Raw genomic sequence first — 18,479 nt, 5'->3', positions numbered from 1 at the left:
TCTTTTCTTCCTTTTTAACATTTTTGCTGCATAAACTGGGTTGCATGTTCAATAGAGTTAGCTTTATTCTGAATTTTGCTGATAATTTCCATAAAGTCATATAACATGCTGATTCTATAGTTTGTGAAATTTTGAATAAAAATACAGTGGCTTGTTTAGGTTCTGGTTCCGTTAGAGGAAAAGGGTAAGAATACTTTGATTGGTATGTCCACATCAGGAGGCATATGGTGTCTGGGTTTGTCTTTCTTTTTTTCTGATGTTAATGGCCATTGATGACCACTGCTGAGATCCCATATGTTTCATTAGGGGTTTGAAAAATAGTGACATTTTAATTTTATTATTCCTCTTTATTTCTTAACTGGAATAGAAAGCAAAAGCTTCCGACATCAATTTTTTGATTACTCTGAACTATAGTTCATCCAGGAAAGGTAAGTTCAATTTTGATTCCTTCTCTCTAGTTGCCAATTTTTAGAGCAGTGAGTTAATTTCTTAGCATTCTTCAGAAGGTGACTAATTGGGGGTGGTGAGGGGAGAGAGAGAGAGATTTTGTGTGTCTGTGTGGGTCCCCCTCTGTTTGAGTCTGCAGTAGTCATTACTATCTCCCTTGCTTTTTTTTTTTTTGACATTTTCTATTCTAGACCTTGAAGCAGCCATTTCTTCTAGGTGCTTTGATTCCTTTTTGTGGGAAATGATGTTTGGAGACCACAGTATGGTATGATGGGTGCTTATCATCACTGAGTTGGTCACCTACATAGGCCTTCAGGGCCTAACAGACTTTATTTCTAAAAGAAAATATAAGTATATATTGATATTTTAAAATCAAATTTAGAATCATAGAGTTTTGCTTTTTTGATTTTATATTTGTATCTCTTTTATACTAGAAATATTGGTTCTTTATTTTTTTTTTTTCCCCACTTTGTCACGCAGGCTGGAGTGTAGTGGCTTGATCGCGGCTCACTGTAACCTCAGCCTCCCTGGTAGTTGGAATTACAGGTGGCCACCTCCATGCCTGGCTAATTTTTGTATTTTTAGTACTGGCAGGTTTTTACCATGTTAGCCAGGCTGGTTTCGAACTCCTAACCGCAAATTATCCGCCCTCCTCAGCCTCCCAAAGTGGTGGGATTACAGGTGTGAGCTACTGCGAAATGTTGGTTATTAATTGCAGTCATGTAATTTATTTTCTCTAGGAAAAAAGTTTATGTTTATGTATATGTGTAACATGGCCGGGCATGGTGGCTCATGCCTGTTATCCCAGCACTTTGGGAGGCCGAGGTGGGCGGGTCACTTGAGATGAGGAGTTCCTAACCAGCCTGGCCAACATGGTGAAACCCTGTCTCTATTAAAAATGCAAAAATTAGCCAGGCATGGTGGTGCACACTTGTGGTCTCATCCGCTCCGGGGCTGAGGGAGGAGAATAACGTGAACCTAGGAGGTGGAGGTTGCAGTGAGCCGAGATTGTGCCACCACACTCCAGCCTGGGCAACAGAGTGAGATTCCATCTCAAAAAAAAAGCATACACACACACACGTACGTTTGTGTGTGTATATATGTATATATACACACATACCTGTGTATATATACATATGTATATGCATATACATATATATGTATGTGATATATAGTACATGCATAATATTTATTACATGTATAATATATAATCTGGGTCAATCAAGAATCTTTTTCTTTTTTAAGATTATAAAAACTTCCTCTTTAATCAAGGTTTATAGCATGAACAGATTTCTTGAATAAAATGGAAAGTTTCCAGTACACTGAAACACAAATCCACAAGTCACCATACATACAACACCTGGCAGAAAAAAACAAAAACAAGTTTATACAATCCCTATAACAGCCATGTTCTTAATCTCAGATGCTTCCTCCATCTGCCAAGTGTGTTTTGGATACACAGCACACTGTGGCTTCTGGGGGTCACACTCAGCTGAGGCTGTGGGTCCACAGAGCACTCATCAGACTGGGCTATGGTGGCGGTGGCTCTACTCAAGAAGCAAAGCAGTTACCAGCACATTCAAACAGTGTATTGAACATCTTTTAAATCTCAAAGTGAGAAACAAGAAGGCAACACAATAATGTCATCAGAAAGATGTTAGGAAGTAAGGACGGCTGTGTAAAGCTTGAGGCTGAAAAGTGGCTTGCTAGCTTCATTTCTTCGACTTCTTGGGTAGTGGGCGCCGGAACAGTAAGATGTGAGGTTCTGATTCATGGATCATATAATGGACCCAACTCTGACTCTGTTGAACGCCAAGATTCCTCCATTCAGATTCAGACATCAAATGGGTTTTAGGGACCAGCTTGGCTACGTCGTTGGACAGCATGACATGCTGATACTCAAACTCCTCGTCATCATATTTGTCCGAATAGTAAATTTGTTTGTTCAGCATGATCGCTTCGTCTGCTAGCCTTCAGCCCCCAAGAATCATTTTAATTCTTTATAATTATAAGGCTGGGCACAGTGGCTTATGCCTGTAATCCCAACACTTTGGGAGGCTGAAGCGGACAGATCACAAGGTCAGGAGTTCAAGACCAGCCTGGCCGATACGGTGAAACCCCTTCTCTACTAAAAATACAAAATTACCTGGTCGTAATGGCACATGCCTGTAATCCCGGCTACTCAGGAGGCTGAGGAAGGAGAATTGCTTGAATGTGGCAGGTGGAAGTTGCAATGAGCTAAGATTGTGCCACTGCACTCCAGTCTGGACAACAGAGGGAGACTCCGTCTCAATAAAATAAAATACAATAAGGAATTGTAAACTAGATACAAGGTTTTCTGAAAAGACACAAATAAATTCTTAAAGTATCACAGAGGTAGCAACTTTGAGAAGCATCTGAAGGAACAAATGCAAAAGGTTGGAATTATTAAAAGGTAAAAAGCTCAGGAAGGGCCTCATGGAACTTAAAGCTCAGGAAGTGTAACTTGGCTGGTGATGGAGTCTTGGTGTTTGGCTTGGGACTCAGACTTCTGACAGGCAGAAGTATTGGTGCTGGCATTTCTGAAGCGGATTATAGTAAAGCTGGTTCTACAAATACTGGAAAAACTGCAAACTAGCTAGCTCATTGTAGGAAGGAACTCCTGCAGCTGGAATGAAGCAGCATTAATTGGAGTGATGCTCACAGAAATTGCATGCAGACAGGAAGAAAAGAGGAAGCTAACTATGAGAATCAACTGCCTTCTTCTGGCATTGCATTCTCCCTGCAGCACTATCCATTGTTAGATAAAAATGTGAAACCAGCTTGTACAGCATAAATGTGGCTTGCGGAATAAGAGTTTATAGTAGAGTGGTGTTGGAGCTGAAAAAAGAAGTTGTAGAATGTTTGTATCAAAACACATAGCAAAAAAGACAGCAGTTATTAAATTAAAAAAATTTTTTTTTGGAGAGACGGAGTCACCCCAGCTGGAGTGCAGTGGCACAATCTCGGCTTACTGCAACCTACACCTCCAGGATTCAAGCAATTCTCCTGCCTTAGCCTCTTGAGTAGCTGGGACTACAGGCACATGCCGCCACTCCCAGCTAATTTTTTGTATTTTAGTAGAGATGGGGTTTCACTGTGTTGCCTGGGCTGGTCTTGAACTCCTGAGTTCAGGCAATTCACCTGCCTTGGCTTCCCAAAGTGCTAGGATTACAGGGGTGAGCGACTGCGCCCAGCCAGTCAAATCATGTTTTAAAGTTTACCTGAAATAAATAAATCTTCTCTGTGTGGTTAAGCCACCCACTTGATTAGGCAGGTTCATTTATTAAATTGTACCTTTGTCATTTAGGAATTTAAATTTTTAAAATTTTATATAACTACATATAAAACATTCATGTTGTTTGAAAATCGATAAATTTCATACCTGTTTTGTCTATCCATCTGCCTTATTTCTTTCCAACCTTATGTAACTATTTAAATGTCCTTTATGGTTTATCCTTCCTTTTTAAATATTATGTTAATATACAATTTAAAAAACAAGTCATCCCACTCCATCCCATCCGTATTAGTCTGTTTTTGCATTGCTATAAAGAAATACCCGAGACTGGGTAATTTATAAAGAAAGCACGATGCTGGCATCTGCTCAGCTTCTGGGGAGGCCTCAGGGTTGGAGGTGCCACACACTTTTTTCTTTTTATTTTCTTTCTTTCTTTCTTTCTTTTTGTTTTTTAGATGGAGTTTTGCTCTTAATTGTCAAAGCTGGAGTGCAATGGTGCGATCTCAGCTCACTGCAACCTCCGCCTCCTGAGTTCAAGCAATTCTACCTCAGCTTCCTGAGTAGCTAGGATTACAAGCATGCCCCACCACATCCAGCTAATTTTCTTTGTATTTTTAGTAGAAACAGGGTTTTACCATGTTAGCCAGGCTGGTCTCGAACTCCTGACCTCAGGTGATCCACCCACCTCGGCCTCCCAAAGTGCCGGGATTACAGGCATGGGCCACTGCATCCAGCTGTGCCACATAGTTTTAAATGAACACATCTCATGTGAACTCATTATCATGAGAACAGCACCAAGGGGGAAATCCACCCGCATGATTCAGTCACCTCCCATCAGGTCCTGCCTCCAACATTGGGGATTGCAGTTCTACATGAAATTTGGTCAGGGACGGCAGATCCAAACCATATTGTTCCACCCTGGCTCCTCCCAAATCTAATGTCCTTCTCACATTTCAAAACTCAATCATGCCTTCCCAAAAGTTCCTCAGAGTCTTAACCATTTTAGCATTTTAACTCAAAAGGCCTAAGTCTCATATTTGAGATGAGAAGGACAAGGCAAGTCCCTTCTGCCTATGACCCTGTAAAGTCAAAAACATGTTAGTTACTTCCAAAATACAATGTGGGTACAGGCATTGGGTAAATACTCCCATTCCAAAATGGAGAAATTGGCCAAAAGAAAGGGGCTGTGGGCCTTGCGCAAGTCCAAAACCCAGCACTAGTCATTAAATCTTAAGGCTCCAAAATAATCTCCTTTGACTTTACATCTCTCATCCAGGACCCACTGGTACAAGGGGTGGGCTCCCAGAGCCTTGGGCAGCTATACCTACTTCTGTGGCTTTGCAGGTTCAGCCCCTGCAGCTGCTCTCATGAGCTTCTCTCATGGGTGCCTGTGACTTTTACAGGCTGAAGGTGCAAGCTGCTGGTGGATCTACCGTTCTGGGATCTGGAGGACAGTGGCACTCTCCCATATGGGAGAGCCCCAGTGGGGACTCTGTGTGGGTACTCCAGCCCCACATTTCTCCTCTGCGTTGCCCAAGTAGTTGTTCTCCATGAAGTCTCTGCCCCTGCAGCAGGCTTCTGCTTGGACATCCATGCAGGCTTTCCCATAAATCCTCTGAAATCTAGGCAGAGGCTCCCAAGTGTCATCTCTTGCGTTCTGTGTACCTGCAGTCTTTAACAGCATGTGGAAGCTGCCAAGGCTTATGCCTTGCATCCTGTGAAGCAGCAGTGTGAGCTGTATCTGGGCCTCTTTGAGCCATGGCTGGAGCTAGAGAGGTTGGGACACAGGGGGCAGTGTCCTGAGCCTGGGCTGGCCTGGTCCATAAAACCATTCAATCCTCTTAGGCCTCCGGTCCTGTAACAGGAGTGGGCTCAGAATGTCTCTGAAATGCCTTCAAGTCCTTCCCCTATCCCCAATTTCTGCAGCCTGCTTGAATTCCTCCCCTAAAAATGGGCTTTTCTTTTCTACCACATGACCAGGCTGCAAATTTTCCAAACTTTTATGCTATGTTTCCCTTTGAAATATTTAAGTTCCAACTTTAGGTCATTTCTTTGCTCATGCATGTGAGCATAGGTTGTTAGAAGCACCTAGATGACATCTTGAACACTTTGCTGCTTAGAAATTTAATCCACCAGATATTCTGAATCATCTGTCAAATTCAGAGTTCCACAGATCCCTAGAGCAGGGGCACAGTCCAGCCAAGCTCTTTGCCAAGGTAAAACAGAAGTGACCTTTGCTCTGTTTCCCAATAAGTTTATTTCCATCTGAGACTCCTCAGCCTGGACCTCATTGTCCAAATTACTTTAAGTATTTTGGTCACAACAATTTACCAAATCTCTAGGAAGTTCCAAAATTTCCCTCACCTTCCTGCCTTCTTCTGTGCCCTCCAAACCATTTGAAATTCTGCCCACTACCCAGTTCCAGAGCTGCTTCCACATTTTCAGGTATCTGGTATTTTTTTTGGAGATGGAGTCTTGCTCTGTCACCCAGACTGGAGTGCAATGGCTCACTGCAGCTTCCACCTCTCAGCTTCAAGCTATTCTCCTGCCTCAGCCTCCACAGTAACTGGGATTATAGGCACGCACCACTATGCCCAGCTAATTTTTGTATTTTTAGTAGAGACGGGGTTTCACCATGTTGGTCAGGCTGGTCTTGAACTCCTGACCTCATGATCCGCCTGCCTTTGCCTCCCAAAGTGCTGGGATTACAGGGATGAGCCACCGTGGCCGGCCTTTTAGGTATCTTTATAGCTGTACCCCACTCCTTGGTACCAATTTTCTGTATTAGTCCAGTCTCATATTGCTATAAAGAAATATCTGAGACTGGGTAACTTATAAAGAAAAGAGGTGTAGGCCAGGTGCAGTGGCTCACACTTGTAATCCCAGCACTTTAGGAAACCGAGGTGGTTGGATCACGATGTGTTAGGAGTTTGAGATCAGCCTGACCAACATGGAGAAACTTGATCTCTACTAAAAATAAAAAAGTTAGTCAGGCATTATGGCGGGCGCCTGTAATCCCACCTACTCAGGAGGCTGAGGCAGGAAAATCACTTAAACCCAGGAGGCAGAGGTTGTGGTGAGCCGTGATCGTTCACTGCACTCCAGTTTGGGCAACAGAGCGAGATTCCATCTCAAAAAAAAAAAAAAGGTTTAATTGGCTCATGGTTCTGCAGGCTGTACAGGAAACATGATGCTGGCATCTGCTCAGCTTACAATCATGGCAGTGGGTGAAGAAGAAGCAGGCTCATCCACATGGCAGGAGCAGGAGCAAAAGAGAGCTGGGAGGCACTACACATTTAACCAGGTCTCAGGAGAATTCACTATCATGAGAAGAGCACCAAGGAGGAAATCCACCCATCTCCCAGCAGGCTCCAGCTCCAACATTAGGGATTACAATTCAGCAATTTGGGCAGGCACACAGATCCAAACCATATCACCATCTTTCTTGAATAAGCAGTAGCATATCACACACACACACACACACACACACACTCACACATTTCCTGTTTTGTTTCACTTTGTACTAGCAATCTGTCCTAAATGGTGTAAATAGAAAGTACTTATTTCTTCTTATAGCTTACGATGGAGATTAAATTTTGGATTACATCCTTTTAGAGATACTATGTGAGGCTAAGGAAGTAGATGAGATTTGTTCTTATAATCTAACATAAACTACAGAATCAGAGGATGAAGGGTGGGATCCACAGGGAAAATCAGGGAGATAGGAGGATTGGCAGGTAGTAAGGAATTCACGTGGCTTCTAGGAAGCAGGATTCAGTGGTATAGAGTGATGTTAGAATGATTCAAGATAAGTGCAGAGAAAAGGTAGATTTTGGTTTATGAACATAATCAGGTATTTGGCTTGTGTCAACCACTGAAGTGGAAGTTTACTGTCAAGCCTCTTCTCATCTCCATATACCACTTCCAGCAACCCTCACCAAAGCCACTGAAAAATCCTCCTAGCTTGTCATTATACAAACACTTGCTCCTTTTCTAATTTGTTCTCCACATTGCAGCCATTGTGACATAAAAATGGAAATCTGGCTGTGTCATTTTCTTAAAAGCTTTTAATAGATGTCTTTGGACAAAGACCAAAATTGCCTTGTGACTGCTTGATCTGGCCCCTGACCATCTTGTCCTAGCTTTTCTTGCCCGTCTTCTTGATTGCACCACTTCAGTCACATTGCCTTCTTTCAGTTCTTTGAACCTTCTTGCTCTTCTTGCCTGGGACTTTTGTACATGCTGTTGTCTCTTCCTAGAAGTAAAAGCCTTCACTGGGTAATCCCTCCTCATGCTTTCCCCAGCCTTCCAACCCCACTAAAATGAGATTCATTCTTCATTATATGCTCATATTGCTTTCCATATATTTCCTTTATAGTGCTTCTCAGTTTGTAGTTATATATTGATCAGTTTGCAGTTATATGTTGATATGCTTATTCTAATAATGTACATCTGCCTCACATTTAATCTTCACAACTACTCAGTAATGTCTGTACTATTAAAGTAGTAATAATAATCATCACAGCTACTCAGTAATATCCTCATATTAAAGATGAGTACTCTATGTAACCTGCCCAAAACCACTGAGCTCTAGTAAGTGAGGGAACTGTGATTTGAACCTGCACTATCTACAAGACTGTAGTTATCATAAAGGCCTGGACCATGTTTGCTTTTCCTGACTGTTTATTCTCACACTTAGCATAATGTTTGGGAAATAAACACCTAGCTAAAATATTTGGGATACTGAATTAAGGAGAAAATGTGCTTATATTCTTATCTCTTCATGGTATGTTAATTTCATATGTGTGTAATGTAACACACACTGTCAGTTCAAAATTTCCAAACCCTGTTAGGAAATAACTGATTTAGCCCAGTATAGTTGCTTTTCATTTTGTCAAAAATTCACGTGCCATGGTTCTTTTCTTGTCAGGTGTGCACAAGCTGTGAGGACAACGCAGAAGCTAATGGCTTTTGTGTAGAGTGTGTTGAATGGCTCTGCAAGACATGTATCAGAGCTCATCAGAGGGTAAAGTTCACAAAAGACCACACTGTCAGACAGAAAGAGGAAGTATCTCCAGGTAATAAATGAGTTCTTTTTATTTTTTTTCTTCTGTCTTTCCCCTTGTCTTTTCTTCCTTCCTGTATTGACTTGTTTTGACACATTTGTTTTGTTAAGTATTAAATGTACTCTTGATTAAGAGAGGCTTATATTATAATTGAAATTTAAGTGCTTACAAATGTTGGCAAGTGTGAATAGATGTAGAACCCTGTTTTACATTCATACTGCCTGTCTTTCTGCTTCTATAAATGTCTTCATTTGGTGTGAATATAGAACAAATGGAGAAAAAATTTGCTTTTTATTTTTCTTCTCTCTAAGGTAACAACAAGGAGTGGGCTCAAATATTTTACAACTCTTTTTGCTTTTGACATTCTTGTAATAAACCTGCTTTTTGAAATTTGTCTGATATATGGATAGCCAGAGAGGCTTTTTTATGTAATTATTATTTTTGGTTTTATTGTTTTGTTTTTAATGCAGTTCAATAATACATTTTTTTAGTTTGGTAAAATACGTGCAACATAAAATTTGTCATTTTAACTTTTTAAGTGTATAATTCAGTGGCATTTATTACATTTACACATTGTGCAACCATCATTACTATTTTCAGAACTTTTTCATCACCCCAGTCAGCGTCTTTTTTTGTACCCTTTAATAACTCCAATTTTCTTCCCCTAGCTCCTGGTAAATTCTACCCTATTTTCTTTTTTTTAAATGGAGTCTTACTCTGTCACCTAGGCTGGCTGTAGTGTAGTGGCACAATCTCAGCTCACTACAACCTCTGCACATGGGTTTATGCAATTCTCCTGCCTGTAGCTGGGATTACAGGCATGCACCACCACTTCTGTCTAAGTTTTGTATTTTTAGTAGACACGGTGTTTTACCATGTTGGCCAGACTGATCTCGAACTCCTGACTTCAAGTGATCTGCCAGCCTTGGCCTTCTAAAATGCTGGGATTACAAGCATATGGTCACTGCGCTCAGCCTTTATTTTCTGTCTCTATAAATGTGCTTGTTCTAGATATTTCACCCAAGTGGAATCATACAGTATGATGTCCTTTGATACCTAACTTATTTTACTTAGCATAATATTTTAAGAATTTACTCATGTAATAGCCTGTATCAAAATGTAGCAAAACTTCTTTTTTTCTTTGCTTGTTTGAGAGTAGTGAAAGATTTGGTGTAATCCCAGCACTTTGGGAAGCTAAAGTGGGATGATTGCTTCAGCCCAAGAGTTCTAGACCAGCCTTGGCAACATGATGAAACGTTATCTACAAAAAAATCAGAAAATTCACTGGGCATGGTAGTACATGCTTGTAATCGCAACAACCTGGGAGGTGAGATGGTAGAAGGATTGCTTGAGCCAGGGAGCTTGAGGCTGCAGGGAGCTGTGATCATTGTCATTGCACTCCACCTGGGTGACAGTGTGAGACCCTGTCTCAAAAAAAAAAAGAAAAGAAAAGTAAAAAGATTGAACCATCTTTGCATTGCTGGAGTTAATTCTATTTCATCTTGATGTGTTGTGCTTTGAATATTCTTACAATATATATATTGCCAGTTTTCTCTCTCTGGTTATTTTTATTTTTGTTCTACATTGTACATGTTTACATATTTCTGTCTTCAGAAGTAGCTCTTGAATTTGTCTGTTTTATATTTTTTAGTTCATTAATTTTATCTGTAATTCCTCTCAGGTTACCTTAGGTTTGAGGTTTTTTTTTTTTTTTTTTTTTTACTGAGACAGACTCTCACTTCAAGACTGAGGCCAGAGTGCAGTGGTGCAGTCTCGGCTCACTGCAACGTCGACTTTCCGTATTCAAGCAATTCTCCTGCTTTGGCCTCCCGAGTGTCTGGGATTACATGCCTGTGCCACCATGCCTGGCTAATTTTTGTATTTTTAGTAGAGACGGGGTTTCACCATGTTGGCCAGGTTGGTCTCGAACTCCTAACCTCAAGTGATCCACCCGCCTCAGGCTCCCAAAGTGCTGAGCCACCACGCCTGGTATAGGCCAGCATACTGCTGGCCAAACAAAACCTACTGGCAGTCTGCATATAGATCAGTTGCGTCAGTTTTGGCCCTGTTGACATTTTGAGCTAGATTCTTTTTTGTTGGGGATTGATCTGTGCATTATAAAAATTCTTTTTTGTTGGGGATTGATCTGTGCATTATAAAAAGAAATGCAAATGACTGATAACTGAACGTTGATTCATCTCAGTGATTAAAGAAATGCATTCTAAGATAGTGAAGTACATACTTTACTATCTTGCATTTATTAAATTGTCAAAGATGAAAATTTAGAGAGTTCCCCCCTATTAATATGGTTAATAGCCACTCAATACTGGTCGGAGTACAGATTGGCACAATTATTTATTATTTTTCTATTTGAATTACCCTTTGACGTAACAATTCTACTACTAAGAATTTATCTTATGGAAACATTTAAATGATTTATAATTTTCATGTTTATTTCAGCACTATTTGCAATATTGAAAAATGAATAACTTATAAATATCCTTTGTAAGTGGTATACCGGTATAACTGTTTTATGAAATACTATATAGTTAATAAGAATGAGGTGGATATATTTTACTAATACAGAAAGGTATCTAAGGTAGAGTTAAGTGAGAAAAAAATCTCGACAATATATGTACTACCATTTATTGTTTTATAAAATGTAGCACTATACTATATGTACTTCCATATTTAGAAAAACTAGAGTAATACATACCATGTTATTAAGATTAATTATCTCTGGAGGTAGGATTATTTCTGTAATGTTTGTATTTTGCCTTTAATTATTAGTAAGATAACTGAGGTTTACTATTTAATTATATTTATTCATATTCTGATTTTTCCACTTAACATTATGATGTAAACATTTTCCAGTTTTATCCCCACACTAGAAAACTAGAGCGTAATAATGAAAACATTATTTCTGTATTGATGGGTATCCTCTGTTAGGATTTTTACAAGAGTGGGTTAATAATTTATTTGACTACTACTTTTAGACATTTGTAATATATTTTCTTTCTTCCTCCCTCTCTTTCCATCTCTTTCTCTGCCTCTCTGTCTCTATCTGTGAGGTCATGCAGTGTTCCTAGACTGGACTCAAAAACCGCTTGGGCTCAAGCAAGCGATTCTCTCAGTCCAGCTTCCTGACTAGCTGAGTCTACAGGCGTAGGCCACTGTGCCCGGCTTGATTTTCCTAATTGCGTTTTCAAAAATTCTCCTCTCATATTTGGAATAGAAGACGTCCTGGTGGTTCATATTCACCAGGGCTGTCTTCTTCAGACTTTTTAATGCAGTAAAACATATTTTTAACTACACGTAGTTCTTTCGTTTACTTCTGAATTAATTTTAATTTCTACTTGAAAAATGAAAAGGTTAATTTTTCTGAAATGCTGACACGATATGTGATATCTTAATATCTAATTCTTAGTGAAAGTTACGGCAATAGTATAGGTGAAGCTGTAGTGTTTATATCAATAGATGTGAATTCAAATGGGCAATCTGATAATTATTTACTATTCAATTATGTTAATTTTCTTCTCTTTTTCTCCCATTGTTTCTGCAGAGGCAGTTGGTGTCACTAGCCAGCGACCAGTGTTTTGTCCTTTTCATAAAAAGGAGCAGTTGAAGCTGTACTGTGAGACATGTGACAAACTGACATGTCGGGACTGTCAGTTATTAGAACATAAAGAGCATAGGTACCAGCATCTTTGGTTATATAGATTTGTGTATAGATGCATATAGAGCTTTAGAGGACTAAAGGACTGCTGCCACCCTGGTCAAATGGCAGTCTGCAAATAGAGGTTTGTTTGGCCAGCAATATGCTGGCCCATACCAGGGTTTGTCAATTTTGACACTACTGACATTTTGGGCTAGATAGTTATTGTTGGGGACTGATCTGTGTATTATATGGTGGTTAGCATGCTTGACCTCTACCAACTAGATGCCAGTAGTAACCCTCTAACCCTCCCTAGTTGTGACAACTAAAATATAGCTCCAGACATTGGCAACGGCCTAAGGAGAAAAATCATCCTGAGTTGAGGACACTGGCTAACACACTGTTTTAAAATATATAGAACTAGTTGCCAGCATTGCAAAATGAGGAGATTTTTACATTTTTTAAAATATCTAGATCTCTGGATTTTCTAGCCCTGAGTCTGTATACTTTCATGTCAACATTTGAGACATGCCTTTTCCAGTTCATTATAGTTCCTAGCAAAGCTTACTTTTATTTATTTTTTTTAATTAATTTTTTTTTCTTTTTAGAGATGGGGTTTCACCATGTTGCCCAGGCTGGTCTTGAACTCCTGACGTCAGGTGATCCACCCTCCTCAGCCTCCCAAAGTGCTGGGATTACAAGCATGAGCCATTGTGCCCAGAAAATGTTCTGATCTTTGTTTTATTTTATATTTTATTTTATTTTATTTTTTGAGACACAGTCTCGCTCTGTCACCCAGGCTGGAGTGCAGTGGCACGATCTCAGCTCACTGCAACCTCTGCCTCCAAGGATCAAGTGATTCTCCTGTCTCAGTCTCCCAAGTAGCTGGGATTACAGTCACCCACCACACCATGCCTGGCTAAATTTTTGTATTTTAGTAGGGACGGGGTTTTACCATGTTATTCAGCCTGGTCTTAAACTCGTGATGTCAAGTGATCCTCCCGCGTTGGCCTCCTAAGGTGCTGGGATTACAGGCGTGAGCCACTGTGCCCAGCATAAAGCTTACTTTTAAATCTGATCACAATAGACATTCAGGTCAGCAACAGGTAATTTAGATGGTAAGATTCAGATTGATACAAATATAATTGCTTATGATGGTCTAGGCTCCTGATAATGGCAGACTAGATAATTTGGACCAACAGTTAGAATGACTAGAAAACTTGGACAGAATACAGAAATTGTCTATATGAAATGCTAGAACTAATAAAATAGTAAAGCAGTATTGGACAGTATTGGGTTGGAGTGGGGACAAAGAATGATAGGAGCTTTTTTCTCCCCTTGAGGTATTTCTAGAGATTGAGGAGAACTTTTATTAGCCTCACAGGGCTGAGAAGTCCTAGCTTAGACTATAAGGATCATGCATGGTGAATGCTGCTGCTTGTCTTGAGTTGGGACCCTAAAAGTCTACACTATTACAGTAAAGGTAATTAGCTAGTAAGTAGTTCCTCACAGGGACTAAAGCTCCGCACCTAAAATTGGATTAAAGTGAAATCATATCTGGTTTCTCAAGTTTCCTGTTAGAATCAAATGTAAATCCCTACCAGAAAGACAAAGAAAACATCCTAGGTCTCTAACTTATTCGGTAATGAAGTTTGCAAAAGCGATATTCACAGAATTAGAATAACCAGGTTTGTTAGGAGATTAGACAATGTGAACATAGTGAGACCCATCTCTACAGAAAATTAAATTAGTCAGGCACAGTGATGTGTGCTTGTATTCCTACCTACTTGGGAGACTGAGGCGGGAGGATTGCTTGAGCCCAGGAGTTCAAGGCTGCAGTGATAGCACCACTGCATTCTAGTCCAGGTGACAGAATGAGATCCTGTGTCTTAAAGAAGAAAGAAAAACAAAAAACCCTGAAAATTACAGTAACTAAAATTAACTCAGTAGAAGGGTTTAAGAACAGATTTGGCTTAGCATGAAATGAGAATTAATGAGCTAGAAGAAAACTAAGAAAATATCCATAAAGAAGCATGATAAACAAGGGAGGATGAAAAGTAGAAGAGACATGGATGTAATTACAGTCCAAGAAGAATGGAAAGTACAGAAAAGGGGAAGGAAGCAATAGTTGAAGACAGAATATAATAGCTGAGAACTTTCAGAAGCTGATGAAAGACATTAAGCCCATATTTAAGAAGTTGCACAATCCCCTACCAGGATAATTAAGAAAATAATATTTTTGAAGTACAAAAATAAAGTAACTTTCAAATCTAAAATTCTGTACCCAGTAAGCATATGTATATTTTTTGAGATGTAGTCTCATTCGTTGCCCAGGCTGGAGTGCAATGGTGTGATCTCGGCTTGCTGCAGCCTCCGCCTCTCGGATTCAAATGATTCTCCTGCTTCAGCCTCCTGAGTAGCTGGGATTACATGCGTGCGCCACCATGCTTGGCTAATTTTTATATTTTTAGTAAAGACGGGATTTCACCATGTTGGCCAGGCTGGTCTCAAATTCCTGAACTCAGGTGATCCGCCCACCTTGGCCTCCCAAAGTGCTGGGATTACAGGCATGAGCTACCACTCCTGGCCCGCATATTCTTTATTTTTTTTGAGACCGAGTATCACTGTTGTTACCCAGACTGGAGTGCAATGGCACGATCTTGGCTCACCGCAACCTCCTCCTTCTGGGTTCAAGCAATTCTCCTGCCTCAGCCTCCCAAGTAGCTGGGACTACAGGCGCACACCACCATGCCCAGCTAGTTTTCGTATTTTTAGTAGAGATGGGGTTTCACCTTGTTGACCAGGATGGTCTTGATCTCTTGACCTTGTGATCCACCCGCCTCAGCCTCCCAAAGTGCTGGGATTATAGGCGTGAGCCACCGCACCCAGCCCCGCATATTCTTTAAATATGAAGGTAGATAAAAACGCTTCAGACAAAATAAACTGGGAAAGCATATCCCTGGTAAAGTCTCACTTAAAGTACCTTTTAGCAGGAGAAAAACAGATAAAGGATTACAGAGCAATTAAAATAATAGGTATGAGTAAATCTAAATGAATGTTGACTTAGGAAACAACAATATCTTGTTGGTGTGCTGTGTGTAAATGTATACCACATAGCAGCAAATATGCTAAAAGGTTATGGAATTTATGTTCTAAGGTCCATGCATGGGAGAGCATGAAAAGTATAGATATTAAATGATGACATGTAAAAATTTGTTTTTGTAATGTCTAGAGTAGTCACTAAAAGAATAGTAAGAATATACAGTTACCAAGGTGTGGGCAGTTGTGGGAATGTGGAATAATCAGTATAAACAAAGGTCAAAAAGTGAGAAAAAGAAATAAACAACAGATGGAATGTAATGAGGCCTTGGTAAGTTGATAGATCTACAAACATACCATAATTATACTAAATGGAAACAGACAAAATGTTCCAAATTATAAGACAGGTTTCGGACTGGATAAGAAGGAAAACACAAAAATGTGCTATTTTCTTTTTGTGAGATATATCTAAAAACTGAATATATAAAAGAGTTAATGGGAAGAGACACGCCATATAAATACTAACCAAAGGCAAGATTGCATAGTATACAAAATCCATTACTTGGAGGAAAGAGGGAAACTTTGTAAGGATGAAAAGGCTCTCTTCATCTTAAAAGATATGCATTGTAAATTTATACAGATTATAAATTTACCAATAAAGAACTTCAAACTAATAGAAAAGTCCATAGGCATAGTGGAGTTGCCACTTTATGCAATATTTGAAGCCGAGCAGTGTGGCAGGCACCTACCTAGCTACTCAGGAAACTGAGGTGGAAGTAAGACCTATCTGTAATAAATAAAGAACAAAACAAGCAGACGAAAAAATCAGTAAAGATAGAGAAATAAGGGTCGGGCGTGGTGCCTCACGCCTGTAATCCCAGCTACTCAGGAGGCTGAGGTAGGAGAATGGCCTGAACCTGGGAGGCGGAGGTTGCAGTGAGCCAAGATCACATCATTGCACTCCAGCATGAGTGACAAAGAACGAAACTCCGTCTCAAAAAAAAAAAAAAAGATTTAATAACATAGCGTAGTGTTTTATGGACATTATGGAACACTGTACCCCAAAATACACATTCTTTACAAGCATACAATAAGATAGTTTTAACTGACCATATGCTAAAGTCTTAAATTTGAAAAGATTGAAAGATACCGTATATTTGGAAATGAAACTTGTGATAACTAAGTGTACTGATGCACAATCCTGGAATTATATCCTAGATTAAAGAACCAAGTTATTTAGAAGACATTATTTAGACAAATGATATAATTAAAAAACATGGTCTATAGGTTAAAGTATTGTAAAAAGATTACAGATTTAACTTTGAAATTATTTAAAAATAATCAGTTAAATACATCTAAATAATCAAGAAGAAATTTCAAGAGATAGTAGAAAACATTTGATATGAATAATAGTGAAGATATCAATCAAGCCTTGAGGTTTTTCTTTTTAATAACTAAAGCCATATTTGGAAGACAATTTATATTATTAAAGGCATTTGTATTATGTAAAGGATAAAGTCAATTCACTAAACATTTATTGCAGTTTAGGAAGAGTAGCAAATTAAACCCAAAGCAAGTGGGTTTTAAAAGAAACATAATAGGCTGGGCGTGGTAGCTCATGCCAGTAATCCCAGCACTTTGGGAGGCCGAGGTGGGTGGATCATGAGGTCAAGAGATCGAGACCATTCTGGTCATGATGAAACCCTGTCTCTACTAAAAATACAAAAATTAGCCGGGTGTGGTGGCATGCGCCTGTAGTCCCAATTACTCAGAAGGCTGAGGTGGAAGAATTGCTTGAACCCATGAGGCAGAGATTGCAGTGAGCTGAGATTACGTCACTGCACTCCATCTGGTGACAGAGCAAGACTCCGTCTCACAAAAAAAAAAGAAACATAATAAAGACAAGAGTAGAAATAGTCAAAGCTAAAGGACTAGAAAAATCAGCAGTTCTCTGTATGAGTGATTGAGAGAGCAGGCCCAAATAACCACTGCCAGGAGTAGGAAGGTGGCATTACTCCATATTTTAAATGCATTTTCAAAGATAAAAAGGATATCTCTAAATAATAAGAAAATATGTACATGATATGGGAAAACTCTTAGAAAATGCAGCTTTTTCCAAAACTTATGCAAAATAAAGTAGAAAATCAGAATAGTCTTTTAATGTTCATTCATAATTTAAAACCTTATCACAAAGAAAATTACACATACAGGCCAGGTGCAGTGGCTGTAATCCCAGCACATTGGGAGGCCAAGGTGGACGTGAGGTTGGGAGTTTGAGACCAGCCTGACCAACAAGGAGAAACTCTATCTGTACTAACAATACAAAAGTAGCCGGGCTGTTGGCACATCCCTGTAATCCCAGCTACCCTGGAGGCTGAGGTAGGAGAATTGCTTGAACCTGGGAGGTGGAGGTTGCGGTAAGCTGAGATTGCATCATTGCACTCCAGCCTGGGCAACAAGAGCGAAACTCCGTCTCAAAAAAAAAAATGGGGGGCGGGGGGGTGGAATTACACATACAAATGACACTGATGAATGCACCACATAGTTAAGGTAACAGTAGTCCCTTTCTTATACAGACTTGTCCAGAGAATGGCAAAAAACTGAATTTATTCCAACTTGTTATATGAAGCCAGCATAACCTTTACACCAAAAACTGACAATGAATAGAAGTAGAAAATTACAGATCAGTCTTATCCACGAAATGAGTGTAAAAATTCCAAGAAGCAGAAAATAAGAAAACAGATGATTTGAGAGGAGGGGAAGACTTGCCTTAAATCTCATAGTATTGTCATTTTGGGACAGTTGTTATCAAACCAATTTGGCCTCATTTTAGGGATACAAAATTCATTTAACATGTCAAAATCATTGATGCTAAAATCTTTCATGTCATGTTAAAAGAATAAAGGAAAAAGTATATGATTATCTCAATAGAATTGGTAGAAACGTTCCATAAAAATGAAAAATACATTCAAGATGCAACATCTTAGCAAACTAGGAATAAAAGGGAATTTCCTAA

At 39.5% G+C, this 18,479-nt stretch overlaps 1 protein-coding gene and 1 pseudogene across 7 annotated transcripts in view; one reads left to right on the top strand and one right to left on the bottom strand.

Annotated features, from left to right (window-relative positions):
• Positions 1-18,479, top strand: part of TRIM24 (tripartite motif containing 24) — a 123,184-nt gene that overhangs the window by 57,808 nt on the left and 46,897 nt on the right. For all 6 annotated transcript variants that reach the window (XR_013523768.1, XR_013523767.1, XM_035254649.3 and 3 more), the window contains exons 3-4: positions 8,634-8,781; positions 12,332-12,464. Coding sequence is in view for 4 of the 6 variants with exons in the window: in XM_035254649.3 (XP_035110540.3) it covers positions 8,634-8,781; positions 12,332-12,464 (281 nt within the window). In the remaining 2 variants the exon portion in view is untranslated. The remainder of the gene's footprint in view (positions 1-8,633; positions 8,782-12,331; positions 12,465-18,479) is intronic.
• Positions 1,488-3,298, bottom strand: LOC108592940 (cyclin-dependent kinases regulatory subunit 1 pseudogene; annotated as a pseudogene). Its single transcript, XR_013523769.1, has one exon. The product of XR_013523769.1 is annotated as a cyclin-dependent kinases regulatory subunit 1 pseudogene (transcript).

The sequence above is a fragment of the Callithrix jacchus genome, chromosome 11, assembly GCF_049354715.1.
Source record: "Callithrix jacchus isolate 240 chromosome 11, calJac240_pri, whole genome shotgun sequence".
Taxonomy (NCBI): Eukaryota; Metazoa; Chordata; class Mammalia; order Primates; family Cebidae; genus Callithrix; species Callithrix jacchus.
Note: the sequence above shows the minus strand (reverse complement) of the source record. Positions and strands in the feature narration are given on the sequence as shown.